Source organism: Ahaetulla prasina, chromosome 13 (assembly GCF_028640845.1).
Source record: "Ahaetulla prasina isolate Xishuangbanna chromosome 13, ASM2864084v1, whole genome shotgun sequence".
Taxonomy (NCBI): Eukaryota; Metazoa; Chordata; class Lepidosauria; order Squamata; family Colubridae; genus Ahaetulla; species Ahaetulla prasina.
The window spans coordinates 20674623-20688573 of NC_080551.1; the positions used below are offsets into that span (position 1 = coordinate 20674623).

At 42.4% G+C, this 13951-nt stretch overlaps 1 protein-coding gene across 1 annotated transcript in view; it reads right to left on the minus strand.

Annotated features, from left to right (window-relative positions):
• Window positions 1-7596: 7596 nt before the first annotated feature.
• DUOX2 (dual oxidase 2) overlaps window positions 7597-13951 on the minus strand; it is a 55117-nt gene continuing 48762 nt past the window's right edge. The window contains exons 28-34 of the mRNA XM_058156592.1: window positions 13588-13715; window positions 12784-12937; window positions 12144-12376; window positions 11712-11870; window positions 10897-11052; window positions 9909-10037; window positions 7597-9228 (exon numbers count right to left, since the gene is read on the minus strand). Of these exons, the coding sequence (XP_058012575.1) occupies window positions 9106-9228; window positions 9909-10037; window positions 10897-11052; window positions 11712-11870; window positions 12144-12376; window positions 12784-12937; window positions 13588-13715 (1082 nt within the window). The 3' untranslated portion in view covers window positions 7597-9105. The remainder of the gene's footprint in view (window positions 9229-9908; window positions 10038-10896; window positions 11053-11711; window positions 11871-12143; window positions 12377-12783; window positions 12938-13587; window positions 13716-13951) is intronic.

Sequence of the window (13951 nt, forward strand, 5' to 3'; positions counted from 1 at the left end):
ATATTGTCCTCCCAAAATTGAACAGAACAGAATAACAGAGTTGGAAGGGACCTTGGAGGTTTTCTAGTCCAACCTCATGCCTAGGCTACACCACTTCAGACAAATGGTTATCCAACATCTTCTTAAAGACTTCCAGTGTTGGAGCATTTACAACTTCTGGAGGCAAGTTGTTCCACGGATTAATTGTCCACACTCAGGAAATTTCTCCTTAGTTCTAGGTTGCTTCTTTCCTTGATTGGTTCAAAGCGCAGGCTGCATTGGTTGCCGGTGGTCTTCCGGGTGCGCTTCAAGGTGTTGGTTATCACCTTTAAAGCGCTCCATGGCATTGGACCGGGATATTTACGGGACCGCCTGCTGCCGACAGTTACCTCCCATTGTCCGGTACGTCCAGTGCGCGCTCACAGGGAGGGCCTTCTTAGAGTGCCATCGGCTAGTCAATGTCGGCTGGTGGCCCACAGGGGAAGAGCGTTCTCTGTGGGGGCCCCGGCTCTATGGAATGGGCTGCCGGTGGGACTCCATCTCCTCCCTGATCTCCGGACCTTTAAACACGAGCTCAAGACTTTCTTTTTTCACCAAGCGGGGCTGACCTGATTGATTTTAGTATGGGGGGGGGGGGGGGGTTAGCGGGTTTTTAATAGAGTTTTAGTTTTTGAAAAATTTTAGCACATATTTTAAGTATACAGCGGTTGAATCAGAATCAGATTTTTAAACTTGTTATAGTATTTTAATTTGTTTAGGATTTCTGTCGTTTTATTGGCTGTACACCGCCCTGAGTCTTCGGAGAAGGGCGGTATAAAAATACGAATAAATAAAATAAAATAAATAAATAAATACTTCCAACATTCTAAAAGCAAAACAACCTTTTAAAAGAAGAAACACAATGATTTACTTTTCCGCAGAAATGGAAACACCTAGAAGAGAGTTTTTCCAGATGAATGACCCGGTGAGGTGTGCCAAACACGTATGCGAATTTATTGGGTCGAGCAGTATGATATATTCTGACGAATTTCATTATAAATGTTTTGCTCCAGACAAAAATAAATAAGCCCAGCCTTATTCACTGTTTTCTCTCTGATAAGTAAGAATCAATAACATCTCAATAAATGTCGCTGAACTCAATATTGACACAGAAAACGACAGTGAGGCTATCAATACCTCTGTATGCAAGTAACTCCAGCCTTCCTTATTGTAGTAAATGCTAACATTACAGAAAAGACCAAACTCTTCTCAATTGGCTTTCACAGTGCATTGATCTCACATGCATTCATAGCTTGTCAGAAAGGTCCCAACTCAGGTGAAGAATGTTGAACACCAGCAACTGCTAGTGATGATGGTTCATGCAGATGGGAAAAAGAGAAAAAAAAAAAACAGGAGGGGTGACTGTATGTCCTTGACAGGCCCTCAAAGGCATGTGGGGTGATGCTATGGAGTAGGACAGCCTGCAGCCCCAAATCATTTATGCTTCACCTACTTGTGTATCTACACCAGGCTTGAGCTGGTGCTGCTTCCCAATGGACCCCTCAGGAGGCAGTTGGGTTGGCCCTCTAAGTTGCTTTAATGGGGTTGATTGATGGATTAATCAATTCCTTTTATCTGCTTGCGGTGTGTATTTTGTTCTTAGTTGCTTTTGCCAGAGAAAAGGCAAAATATAAATTATCTCTGTTTCTTGTCCATCCATCCATCCATTAATCCATCCATCCATCCAACCATCATATCCATCCATCCATCTATTCATCCATCCATCCATCCATCCATCCATCCATCCATCCATCCATCCACAAGCATCCATCCATCCTATCCATCCATCCATCCATCCATCCATCCATCCATCCATCCATCCATCCATCCAATCATCATTCACCCATCCAAGCATCATATCCCTCCCTCCCGCCTATCCCTCCCTCCCTCCCATCCTTCCATCTATCCATCCATCTATCCATCCATCCATCCATCCATCCATCCATCCATCCATTCCATCCTCCTGGCATCAGAAAGTTCAGCCAAACATTAAGATTTCTTCCTGGTTTGGGAGCGATATCTTCCCCACCTACCATAACAAAACCCCTATCTATGACTCAAGTTGACTTAGGTTGTGTTTAACAAGAAAGAGGGAAAACCTCACAGGCTAAAAAGGATTTGCATGATGTTGGTAGGAGTTCATTCATATCGCCACAATGCAAATATAGACCTAAATGCAACTTAAATCCAGGAAGGACATATTTGGCTTTATGGACAAACAGTGACCAGGGGATGAACTTTAGAATGTTTTAATCTCCTTTCTGGACATTGTTGAAAGAAAATATAGAATAGAATAGAATAGAATAGAATAGAATAGAATAGAATAGAATAGAATAGAATAGAAAATATGGAATGGAATAGACTGGAGTGGAACAGAATAGAATAGAATAGAATAGAATAGAATAGAATAGAATAGAATAGAAAATATGGAATGGAATAGAATAGAATAGAATAGAATAGAATAGAATAGAATAGAATAGAATAGAAAATATGGAATGGAATAGAATAGAATAGAATAGAATAGAATAGAATAGAAAATATGGAATAGAATAGAATAGAATAGAATAGAATAGAATAGAATAGAATAGAATAGAATAGAATAGAATAGAATTCTTTATTGGCTTCAATTAAAGAACAATCTTCTCCATTATGAGCAAATTGGTTTTTCTTCTTTTTTGGGGGACAACAAAAAGCAATTTGCTGTGCTGAAGGAGTCTCCCTGACAAGCCGTTAATGGATGACTTAAAAAATAATAGAGAAGAGCCAGAATAACAATGCACGTGGCTATAAATTTAACAATCGTAGGAGGGATTTGCAAATTTGGATTATAGCCTAGCTTGTACTAGATTTAATGGCTTGCTTTTATTATATATATTTTTTCCTTCCCAAAGGTGATGAGCATGGTTTCAGGGTTTGCACCCTTAATCATCGCTGGGATATTTTCTGCCACGCTGTCTTTGGCACTAGCTTTGCTTGTGAGCACGCCAAAAGTTTTCCAGGTACATTTGAGAGGCCAAATATGCTTTGTATTTTTTTTTTTGGTTTACATTTATATCCCGCCCTTCTCCGAAGACTCAGGGCGGCTTACAGTGTGTAAGGCAATAGTCTCATTCTATTTGTATATTTTTTACAAAGTCAACTTATTGCCCCCCCAACAATTTGGGTCCTCATTTTACCTACCTTATAAAGGATGGAAGGCTGAGTCAACCTTGGGCCAGGCTTGAACCTGCAGTAATTGCAGGCTACTGTGTTCTAATAACAGGCTTCTTAACAGCCTGAGCTATTCCGGATATCTTTTCCCATATCTCTACAATTTGTTAGCCGTGCCTATGCTGACCAGTTGATCAGCTGGGAGGTGTGTGTGTCTCAAATGCAACAATTGTGGGTCCCATAGAATAGAATAGAACTCTTTATTGGCCAAGTGTGATTGGACACACAAGGAATTTGTCTTTGGTGCATATGCTCTCAGTGTACATAAGGAGAATAAAATACATTCGTCAAGAATAAAAAGATACAACACTTAGTGATAGTCAAGGTTACTAATAAGCTATCAAATCCTACTAGGAAACAAGTAAATATAAATTGAAAGATACAAGAAGCATGGTTATAGTCATAAGTGGAAAGAGGTAGATACTAGTAAGAAAGAGAAGAACCATAGTAATACAGTCTCAGTAAATTATTTGACAGTATTGTGGAACTAATTGTTAAGCAGAGTGATGGCATTCAGGAAAAAACTGTTAGTTTTTTTTAACCAACTAAACTAAAACTAAAATAATAATAACTAAAAGATAGTTCCAAGGTCCCCCAAATTCTCCTAAATTTTCCAAGTCTCTTCTTCACCCCAGACCAAGCCTCTTTAGAAGAGATCCAGACAAATGAGTATGAATCCAGGATCCAGAATCCTATGCCACCAGTTTATGAGAACTGCCTCGTTCTCCAAAGACAAAAGCAGGATTGCTGGATTTCTTTTAGAATAGAATAGAATAGAATAGAATAGAATAGAATTTTATTGGCCAAGTGTGATTGGACACACAAGGAATTTGTCTTGGTGCATATGCTCTCAGTGTACATAAAAGAAAAGATACGTTCATCAAGGTACAACATTTACAACACAATTGATGATCAATATATCAATATAAATCATAAGGATTGCCAGCAACAAGTTATAGTCATACAGTCATAAGTGGAAAGAGATTGGTGATGGGAACTATGAAACGATTAATAGTAGTGCAGATTCAGTAAATAGTCTGACAGTGTTGAGGGAATTATTTGTTTAGCAGAGTGATGGCCTTTGGGAAAAAACTGTTCTTGTGTCTAGTTGTTCTGGTGTGCAGTGCTCTATAGCGTCGTTTTGAGGGTAGGAGTTGAAACAGTTTATGTCCAGGATGCGAGGGATCTGCAAATATTTTCACGGCCCTCTTCTTGATTCGTGCAGTATACAGGTCCTCAATGGAAGGCAAGTTGGTAGCAATTATTTTTTCTGCAGTTCTAATTATCCTCTGAAGTCTGTGTTTTTCTTGTTGGGTTGCAGAACCGAACCAGACAGTTATAGAGGTGCAAATGACAGACTCAATAATTCCTCTGTAGAATTGGATCAGCAGCTCCTTGGGCAGTTTGAACTTACTGAGTTGGCGCAGAAAGAACATTCTTTGTTGTCCTTTTTAATGATGTTTTTGATGTTAGCTGTCCATTTGAGATCTTGCGATATGATAGAACCCAGAAATTTGAAGGTTTCTACTGTTGATACTGTGTTGTCAAGTATTGTGAGAGGTGGAAGTATGGAAGGGTTTTTCCTAAAGTCTACCACCATTTCTACGGTTTTGAGTGTGTTCAGTTCCAGATTGTTTTGGTTGCACCACAAGGCTAGTCGTTCGACCTCTCGTCTATATGCGGATTCGTCATTGTCTCGAATGAGACCAATCACTGTTGTGTCATCTGCGAACTTCAGTAGCTTAACAAATGGATCATTGGAGATGCAGTCATTGGTATACAGAGAGAAGAGAAGTGGGGAGAGCACACAGCCTTGGGGGGCTCCTGTGCTAATTGTACAGGTATTTGATGTGATCTTGCTTAGCTTCACCTGCTGCTTCCTGTTTGTTAGGAAGCTTGTGATCCACTTACAAGTCTGTTCCGGTACCTGTAGCTGGTTTAGCTTAGTTAGAAGAATGTCTGGAATGATGGTATTGAATGCTGAACTAAAGTCTACAAAAAGTCAAAAATTGTGACTCCACGCTCCAGTTTTCCAATGTGCTGCTATGCTCATGGATCTTCCTTTTTTTTGGCTATAAATCACAGTGGAAGAGATCTTCCTGTTCCATCTTTGGATGACAAGCCGAGACACAAATCCTGTGTGTGAAAGTGCCCAGCATCCCCTTCTCAGTCCTCTAACCCTCCCCCCTCCCCTTGTGGATTTGAAAGGATTATTACTGAGAGCCGATCTGGTGTCTTTCTGCAGAGCTCAGAGTAGAAACAGCTCAACTGTGAGTTGCTCTGAACCAAGGGCTGGATTTGTCTAGACAATAATTATAGCTTTGCCTTCTCGCGAAGAGCCTCCAGGCTTATGAAGTGACTTGGTTCAGAGTCATTGGCAGCAGCTGACTTGAGCAAGAGCCCGCAGGAGTGATCGGGCAGATGTCCTTGCCAGGGAAGAGACCAGTTTAAGGGACGGGGGGTGGGGGGTGGGGGGATTGGCCAAAGCTCCAGAAGTCTCAGTTGCTGCCACTTCACACTTGCCTTTTGCTATTGCCCAGTGCCACACTGTCATGAACTCTAGGCGGACTGGATGGGAGGTGGGGAGGATTCAGGGAAAACAAAAACTTGATTGCATTTTCTGGAGATGTGGGCTCAAGGTCAACCATCTGGGAACGGGATACAGCTGCATTCCAACCTATATTTGAAGCGACTGTTCCTAAAACATCTTAAAACTTGATTGGACATTGGGAATAAGGAGGTAGCCAGTGGTGAAATCCTATTTTTTTTTACTACTGGTTCTGTGGGCGTGGCGGGGGAAGGATACTGCAAAATCCCCATTCCCTCCCCACTCCTGGGAGAAGGATATTGCAAAATCTCCATTCCTACCCCACTCCAGGGAAGGATATTATAAAATTCCCATTCCTTCCCCACTCTGGGGCCAGCCAGAGGTTCTCTGAACTACTCAAAATTTCTGCTACCGGTTCTCCGAACTGCTCAAAATTTACGCTACCAGTTCTCCAGAATCTGTCAGAACCTGCTGGATTTCACTCCTGGAGGTACCCAAGGGAAGGGAAGTTAGACCTGGGGATTTTGGCCTGCAGATTTCAGTTCTGGCTTTGCGTTACTATATTTCACTTGGCCTCTAGTAAACTATACCTTTCTCAACAAACGCAGTTAAGGATCTTCTTTCTTAGAGGCTCAAACTGAGGGGGGTCTGACAAGAGATTTCAAAGGAAGAATGTTGGAGACTGGTGGGCAGAGTTCCTTGGCCAGCATACTTGCCAAGGGCTGGGCAAACAGCCAGCCAGATCTTCAAGTCTCTTTGGAACACCAGTAGTGTGGGAGACATTCAAACGCTGGAGATTACCTCATTCAACCTCAATCTGAAATGGTGTAAGGTTTCCTGCCTGAGCAGTGGGTTGGACTAGAACAGCGGTCACCAATTGGTTGTCCGCAAGAAAAGTTTGGTGGTCTGCAGAAAAATTATTTGCATTTTTTATATTGCACTAAATCAGGGGTCCTCAACTACGGCCCCTGGGCCGGATATGTGCAATGAACATTTGTGGTGCTACAGAGAGTCTCCCCCTTAGGGGTCATTTTGTGTGGGTTGGAGAGGGACAGAAATTCTGACTTGGGGTCTGCTTCAGCCTCTTGGTGCAAGGTTTTGGGCAAAAGCTGGAGGGAAGAGCCGCTGGTGGTGAAGAGTCAGAGGGCCTTGTTCCAGTGGGACTGCATCATGGCCTGGAACTGGATGTGTCCGCTGGGCCTCCAAGTGCGGAAACCTGACCTTGCACTCCCGCAGGTCTTCCCTCTGCTTGGAAAGCCTATGCTCCTAGTCCTCAGTGAGGTGCTTCTGTTGAGCCTCCTTCTCGGTCAGATCCAATTTGAACTGAGCCAGCTGTTTTGCAAACTCTTTCCCATGGTGGCTGCTTAGCTCCAGCAACTGCTTCCTGTTGGGGCCCTAAGGAGCCCGGGTGGGGAGGCGAGGCGTAGCAAGTAGAGGCTGGCAAGGCACCCCTTGACGTGAGTGACATCGAGTTGGCCACACCCACCCAGTCACATGACTACCTTGCCACGCCCACCCAGCTGATCATTAGGCAGATCATACTAGTGGTCCGCGGGATTTAAAACTTTGAATTTAGTGGTCCCCTGAGGTCCGAAAGGTTGGTGACCCCTGGACTAGAAGACCTCCAAGGTCCCTTCCAACTCTTGTTATTCTATTCTCTTCCCAACAGATGAAAAAAAATGGCTACTAGATTGTACAAAATAAATGGAGACTCCTGGAATCCATTGTTAAATTAACAAAAAATTGATTCAAGGGAATATACGTTTCAGTTGAAACAAATCTTTAATATAAGCACTGCATACATACATATAATTAATACACTAATTAATACAGTAATAATCCAGCAGCTAAACCAAAGTGAACAAAACAAATCTTAAAGGAATCAACCAAGCTTTAAAAGACCCCATCAAGAAGAGTTTGCTCCATGAAGAGTTTGCTCCATAAAGAATTCTCTAATGTTTTAATTTCTACCACCTTCGGCGATAACAGCAGTCAAGTTCTAATCTATATTAGTAACTACATTTTCTGAGTAGGTGTCTGCCCCACTGCATCCTCAGCATTTTATAGTGTGGAGATACAACAACACATGCAACCTCCCCATTTTTTCCCTCCTTTCACAAAAAGAACTGTTTGGAAAGGTAGAAGAGAAAAAAAAAATAGATCTACCGTATCTTTTGATCTAAGCAGGGTTAAACTTGGTTAGTCTGTGAGTGGGAATCTGTAGAGTTGAAAAACCAATTCTCTGGAGCAGGGGTCTCCAACCTTGGTCCCTTTAAGACTTGTGGACTTCAACGTTGCTGGCTGAGGGACTCTGGGAGTTGAAGTCCACAAGTCTTAAAGGGACCAAGGATGGAGACCCCTGCTCTGGAGTAGTGTTTCTCAACCTCAATCACTTTCTTTGTTTTTCCTTGAAGATGTCCCACTTCTCATCCAAGAAGGTTCTTGTTCAGAAGAACTAAAGAAGCTTCTTGGATGAGAAGCAAAATGTCTTCAAAGCAAAACAAAGAAAATCCAGTTGCCTCTTGAAAAAGCACCTTTGGGACAATCATGAACTTGGATGACTAAGAATCTCCATAGATTTTAAGATGTGTGGACTGCAACTCCTAGAATTCTCCAACCAGCATGGTGGATATCCTTTATTTGACCCAGCTTCTATATAGGATTTTCCACTCTATGTTTGTCGTTATCTATCTATCCTGGCTACTTCTCTGTGGCCAATGTTACCTGTAAAATCAGAGCTACCTCTAACATAAATCCAACGGGTTCACACATGTAACTGGAACTCAAGGTACAAGGCACCGTTTAAGCTTACCCTGATAAACAGTGAGGTTAAATTGGGTTAAGGGAAGAATAACTCATCGCTGTCCAAGTTAGGGACTATAATTGTTGGAGTGAATTAAGGATTGTTGAATAAATAATTGACAGGGAGGGAGTGTTACAAAGCTGTAATCTGGCATGTTTAGTCACCTGGTAAATTCTGAACCAGTCTGCACTTGTAACGAAAGGACTGCCGTAGTGTCAATGATATCATATCACTCTGTTTTGTAGTTGTTCAGCAATTCTTCCAGGAGATGCAGACTTGAGACCTGCAGGGGACTGGACCAAGCATGGGTTCTCAATTATCATTGTCAACTGTGAGACCTCAATTGAAGTCCTCGACAGGACCAAAAGCGTGGCTTTCTGAACGTCTAAAAGGTTTTGTCCAAGACTTGGTTGAAAATAAGGCTGTTTCTCCCTCCTTCCCCATTGAGAGAAAGAAAGGCACACAGCCAACGGTGACCTCTAATTATATACTCGCAAAGCACAACCGAGGCTTCGAAAGAGAATGATTAAAAATTCTCATAGTGATGTATAAAGTGAGTTTGGTCGCGTTTGTTGATTTTCTGACATGCTTTCTCTACGTTCTTGGTCATGCCAGGCGGGCCACAGCTAAAAACACCAATTTTCCGTACCTGGAAACAAAAAAGCAAAAAAGCACTCAGAATCCCAGAGATGTAAAATAAAATAAATGAGGGAAATAATTAAATTTTCCCCCTGCTTCAACATCCAGACCAAAAGTTGGCACAACTTTAATATAAGTGGATTTCAGCTCCCAGAATTCCTCAGCCATTGTGTTGAAGTTCAAGTCCCAGAATTCCTCAGCCAATGTGATGGCTGGAGAATTCTGGGAGATGAAGTCCACTCATATTAAAGTTGCTAAGTTTGAAAAACAGTGATCAAGATCAGAGGTCTCCAACCTTGGCAACTGTAAAAATTGTGGACTAACTCCCAGAGTTGAAGTCCACAAGTCTTAAAGTTGCCAAAGTTGGAGACCACTGATCTAGAGGAATAAGATGGAGGAGCAGCCTTGGGAGAAGGCAACAGTTATCCAAAGTTCCCATCACATTTCTCCTCTGTTTTCAGCTCTAAAGAGATGTGAAGATTCCCATGGCCTTCCCCCTCTCTGCAACGTCTTTCAAATAATTTGAGCTGGGTCAAGGAACCTTTGCAGGCTCCTTAAGAAGTTCATCTACATAGCTGAGAGTCCCTCTGATCCATGCACACATCTTCCTGCCTGCAACAGATCGTCACATAGAACCCACAGAAGTTCAGTCTTCACCTCCATCCCCAACCTGCACAGGTGGTCACTGACCTCAGGATGAACCTCTTGCAAGGAGCAGAAAAAGGGCACAAATGGTGGTCGCCCAAAATGGGTGATGGAACGCAGGCCTGTGAACAAGCTCCGGTTGAGGACCTTCTGGAAGTGACGTTCACAGATGTACTGGAAAGAGATCAACCAACCATTAGAACAGAGCCGTTGGGGATCTGGAGGACAAGGAACCTCTGTTCCATTGAGGGATCAACCACTAATCTGGTCACCATGAAGTTATTGATTCTCAGTGTGGAACTAGACTCATGGGTACTATCAGAAACACCGGTCCCAGACTGAAAATGAGGAGACCCAAGATGACCGGGAATGACTTGTTTAAAGGCACACAATAGTCATAGTTAAGATCAAGATGGGTTGGACGCGTCCTGATCTGCCCAACCTTATCCCACCTTCATTTCTTAATTGCACCATTTTTAATGGCGCATACCCAATCCCTTTGGACCCATTGAAGAACTGGCAGACGCTCTTGGACAAAACTCAGTCTCTGTACTTTTTGCTAAAAGGACGCAGTGGCTCAGTGGCTAAGACTCTGATCTTGTCGATCAGAAGGTCGGCAGTTCAGCAGTTCGAATCCCTAGCGCTGCGTAATGGAGTGAGTTCCCGTTAATTGTCCCAGCTTCTGCCATCCTAGCAGTTCGAAAGCACGTAAAAAATGCAAGTAGAAAAATAGGGACCACCTCTGGTGGGAAGGTAACAGCGTTCTGTGTACCTTTGGCACTTAGTCATGCTGGCCACATGACCATGGAGATGTCTTCAGACAGTGCTGGCTCTTTGGCTTTGAAACAGAGATGAGCACTGCCCCCTAGAGTAGAGAACGACTAACACATATGTGCAAGGGGAACCTTTACTTTTACCTTACTTTTTGCTACTAACACTTCAGGTTAATAGATGAGAACTTGACTTCTTGAATTTTATTTCTTGAAGGTGCCTTGATATAGAGCCCTAAGTATATGGGAGGAGGGGAACTTACTAGCATGGTGGTGCGCAGATCGAACTTCTCAGCCAGCTGGGTGATGTAGATGTGGACAGAGACCAAGTCACAATGATCGTTCTCCTCCACTTCTCGGATAATGTCAGCCACCCACTCAAACTGCCTTTGTGTCCGGGTTACCCAAATGAAGTAGATCTGAGAAGAACAAGAAAAAGGCCGAAAGCTCCTTATAGTGTCTATAATTTTTCAATAGTTTTCAATCTATAATCTTCCTGTGTTTTGTTTCAAAATTTGAATTCTATGTTTTTAAAAAATCCCATGAAACTGTGTACTCATTTCCACGCACAACATTTCTAATATATCCCTCTATCCTTTTGCCCAAAGTGTCTATGTTTGTAAACAATTGTCTCTAATATAAGTTCTGCAGGTTATTTTAACATTAAACCTTATTTTATGGTGTGATCTTTCCTCTAACGCAAATGTTTTCCAACTTTGGCATGCTAAGTGGGGAATTCTAGGGCTTGAAGTCCACGCATCTTAAAGTTGCTAAGATTGAGAAACAGCACTTCAGTGCTTGCTTTTTTGTATTTTTTTTTCCAAAAAAAATTGAAGAATTGTTGAAAAGTGGAAATACCACATAGGTAAATTTTAATTCAGATGTATGAGCCTGTCTTTCCCCATCTGTAAATGTCAGGAAATGTGAAATGAAAAGTCTACAACTCCATTAACTGCTTTAAGGAGCGCAGTTCATCGTTAAAGAAGTCCTACCGCCTGATGTTAACACAAACAATGACACCATCACAGGTTGAGTTGTGTACAGCAGCCCAACCACACCTCTGTTCATCGAGTCTCACCTTCTTGCACAGGATTCTGGAGCCAACTGAAGACTTGAAGACAAGGTCCTTAAGGATGGAGGCAAAGGGGGTCACTCCAATGCCACCACCAACCAGGACTGACACTTCAAATTTGTTCCATTCCTGGTGTCCCTCTCCAAATGGGCCATCAAGATAGAGCTACAAAGAAACAGGGGTAAAGAATGAAGTTTGTTGGCTTGGACAATGGCATTCAGATGGTTTTCATTGAGTACAGCAAGGATTGGATTCTATTATTATTCTATTATTGGATTGGATTTTTACAAACTATTTACAGGGGCGATTGGAAGAAAAGCAATCAGTGTTGGAACCAGAAAAGTTGGTTGATGTTGATCAGCCATATTTGTTGGCCGTGTGTCCTCTACTAACATCTAGACCAGGAGAAAAGCAAGGCAAGACAAAATCCGGTTTTACCTTGGGATATTTGCCAATTTCCGCGATGCTTTCTTGCGAGTAGAGTTCCCGCAGGCGAGTTGTCCAAGGTCCAGCTGCTCGGATGTGCAGAGTTAGCAGGTCTTCATGGGGAGCAGATGTCAGAGTGAAAGGATGGTACTCGTTGGTCCCCAGGGACAAACATGCAATCCGTACCCATTGTCCAGACCTGTAGTCAAAATCCTGGGGTCTCTGGAACTGCAGGTTGGTGACCCCTGAATCAAGAAAAAAGAATTCCTAAGGATTCGTTATGAAAGGTCAAGTCAACAATGCTATCTACAACGAACTGGGTACAAGCAAGTTTCAGAGAAGGCAGACGTAAACTAGAGGATTATCTTTGAGAAGCTACAAACAGTAAAGACTACGTTGGACCATCCAGATACTTCTCCAGGCCATATGTGGCCTCCAGGTCCTAGACCTAGTGAGTCTCTTTAGAAATCAACTTTCTTCCATGGGTATCCTTTAGATACATTGCCTTCAACTTTCATAATCTCCCAGGCTGCAAGGCCATTCATAAGAATTCTGGAGGTTGAAGTCCATATGTTGGGAGGATGCTCAGGTAGAAGATGCTCTCTTTGATGTAGGGTTGAGGAGGAAAGAGCGTGCAGGACAGCAACGTTACCTGAAGGGAGCAGCTCAGCCTTAATGACACTGATTTCCACTTTCTTCCTGCTAAGGCTGACGAGTTTGTCTGCGACATAGATGAGCGCTGGGATAATGAAGTAAATATGAAAGCGGGGCTGTTGGATCAGAGCGTAGCTGCCGTGAATGATCACCTGGAAACATGATATTACACATCATTTGAATCCATGATAATGTGAACGGAAAGGAGGAAATTCTTCTCTGATTGTGAAGACACACCAAGAGTGAAAGCATCTAAAGATAGTTTGGAAGTCCTCAGGATCCCATAAACTTGCCTCAAACTTGAGCTCCTACCTGAAGTTACCCCTCCCTCAATCAACAATATCAATAATAGTAAATCAATAATAGTAAAACACCTTCAATTTTAATTCTTTTTCAACTCTATCGGGAAACGATGCTCTTTTTGTATAGAAAACCCTACCATTAAACTCTTATCCCTCTTTATATGTAGTATGAAGATAGTATCTATCAAGGGTCTCCAAACTTGGCAACTTGTGGACTTCAACTCCCAGCATGGCCTGCTGAGGAATTCTGGGACTTGAAGTCCACAAGTCTTAAAGTTACTAAGTTTGGAGGTGCCTGGTATATATGAATGGTATTAATCTTCCTTCATCGGTGGATGATTCTTATTTTTGAATTATCATAGGCTGTAATGTTGTACCTTGATGAAGGTATCTTTTCTTTTATGCACACTGAGAGCATATGCACCAAGACAAATTCCTTGTGTGTCCAATCACACTTGGCCAATAAAATTCTATTCTATTCTATTCTAATGGTCACTTACCAGAATGTAGAGAACCACATAGAGATGATGGGTGATCCAGAATCCTCGAAAGCTGATACGTCGGAAATAATGAGTGGCAAATACATACATGATCGCAAGGATGACCAGTAATAGGACTCCGGTCATGCCTGCAGAAGACCAGGAGAAGACAAGGGAACGTCAACTGAAGTAAGAGAACACATGATGTTGTCTCGCTTCACCTTGCCTGTACACCGCCCTGAGTCCTTCGGGAGAAGGGCAGTATAAAAATCAAATAAATAAATAAATAAATAAATACATTATCTCCATCTGCTTCAGAGGCGGGCAACCTGAAGCTCTCTATATAGGTCAAGTGATGACACAGCATAGCACAAACGACACAAAT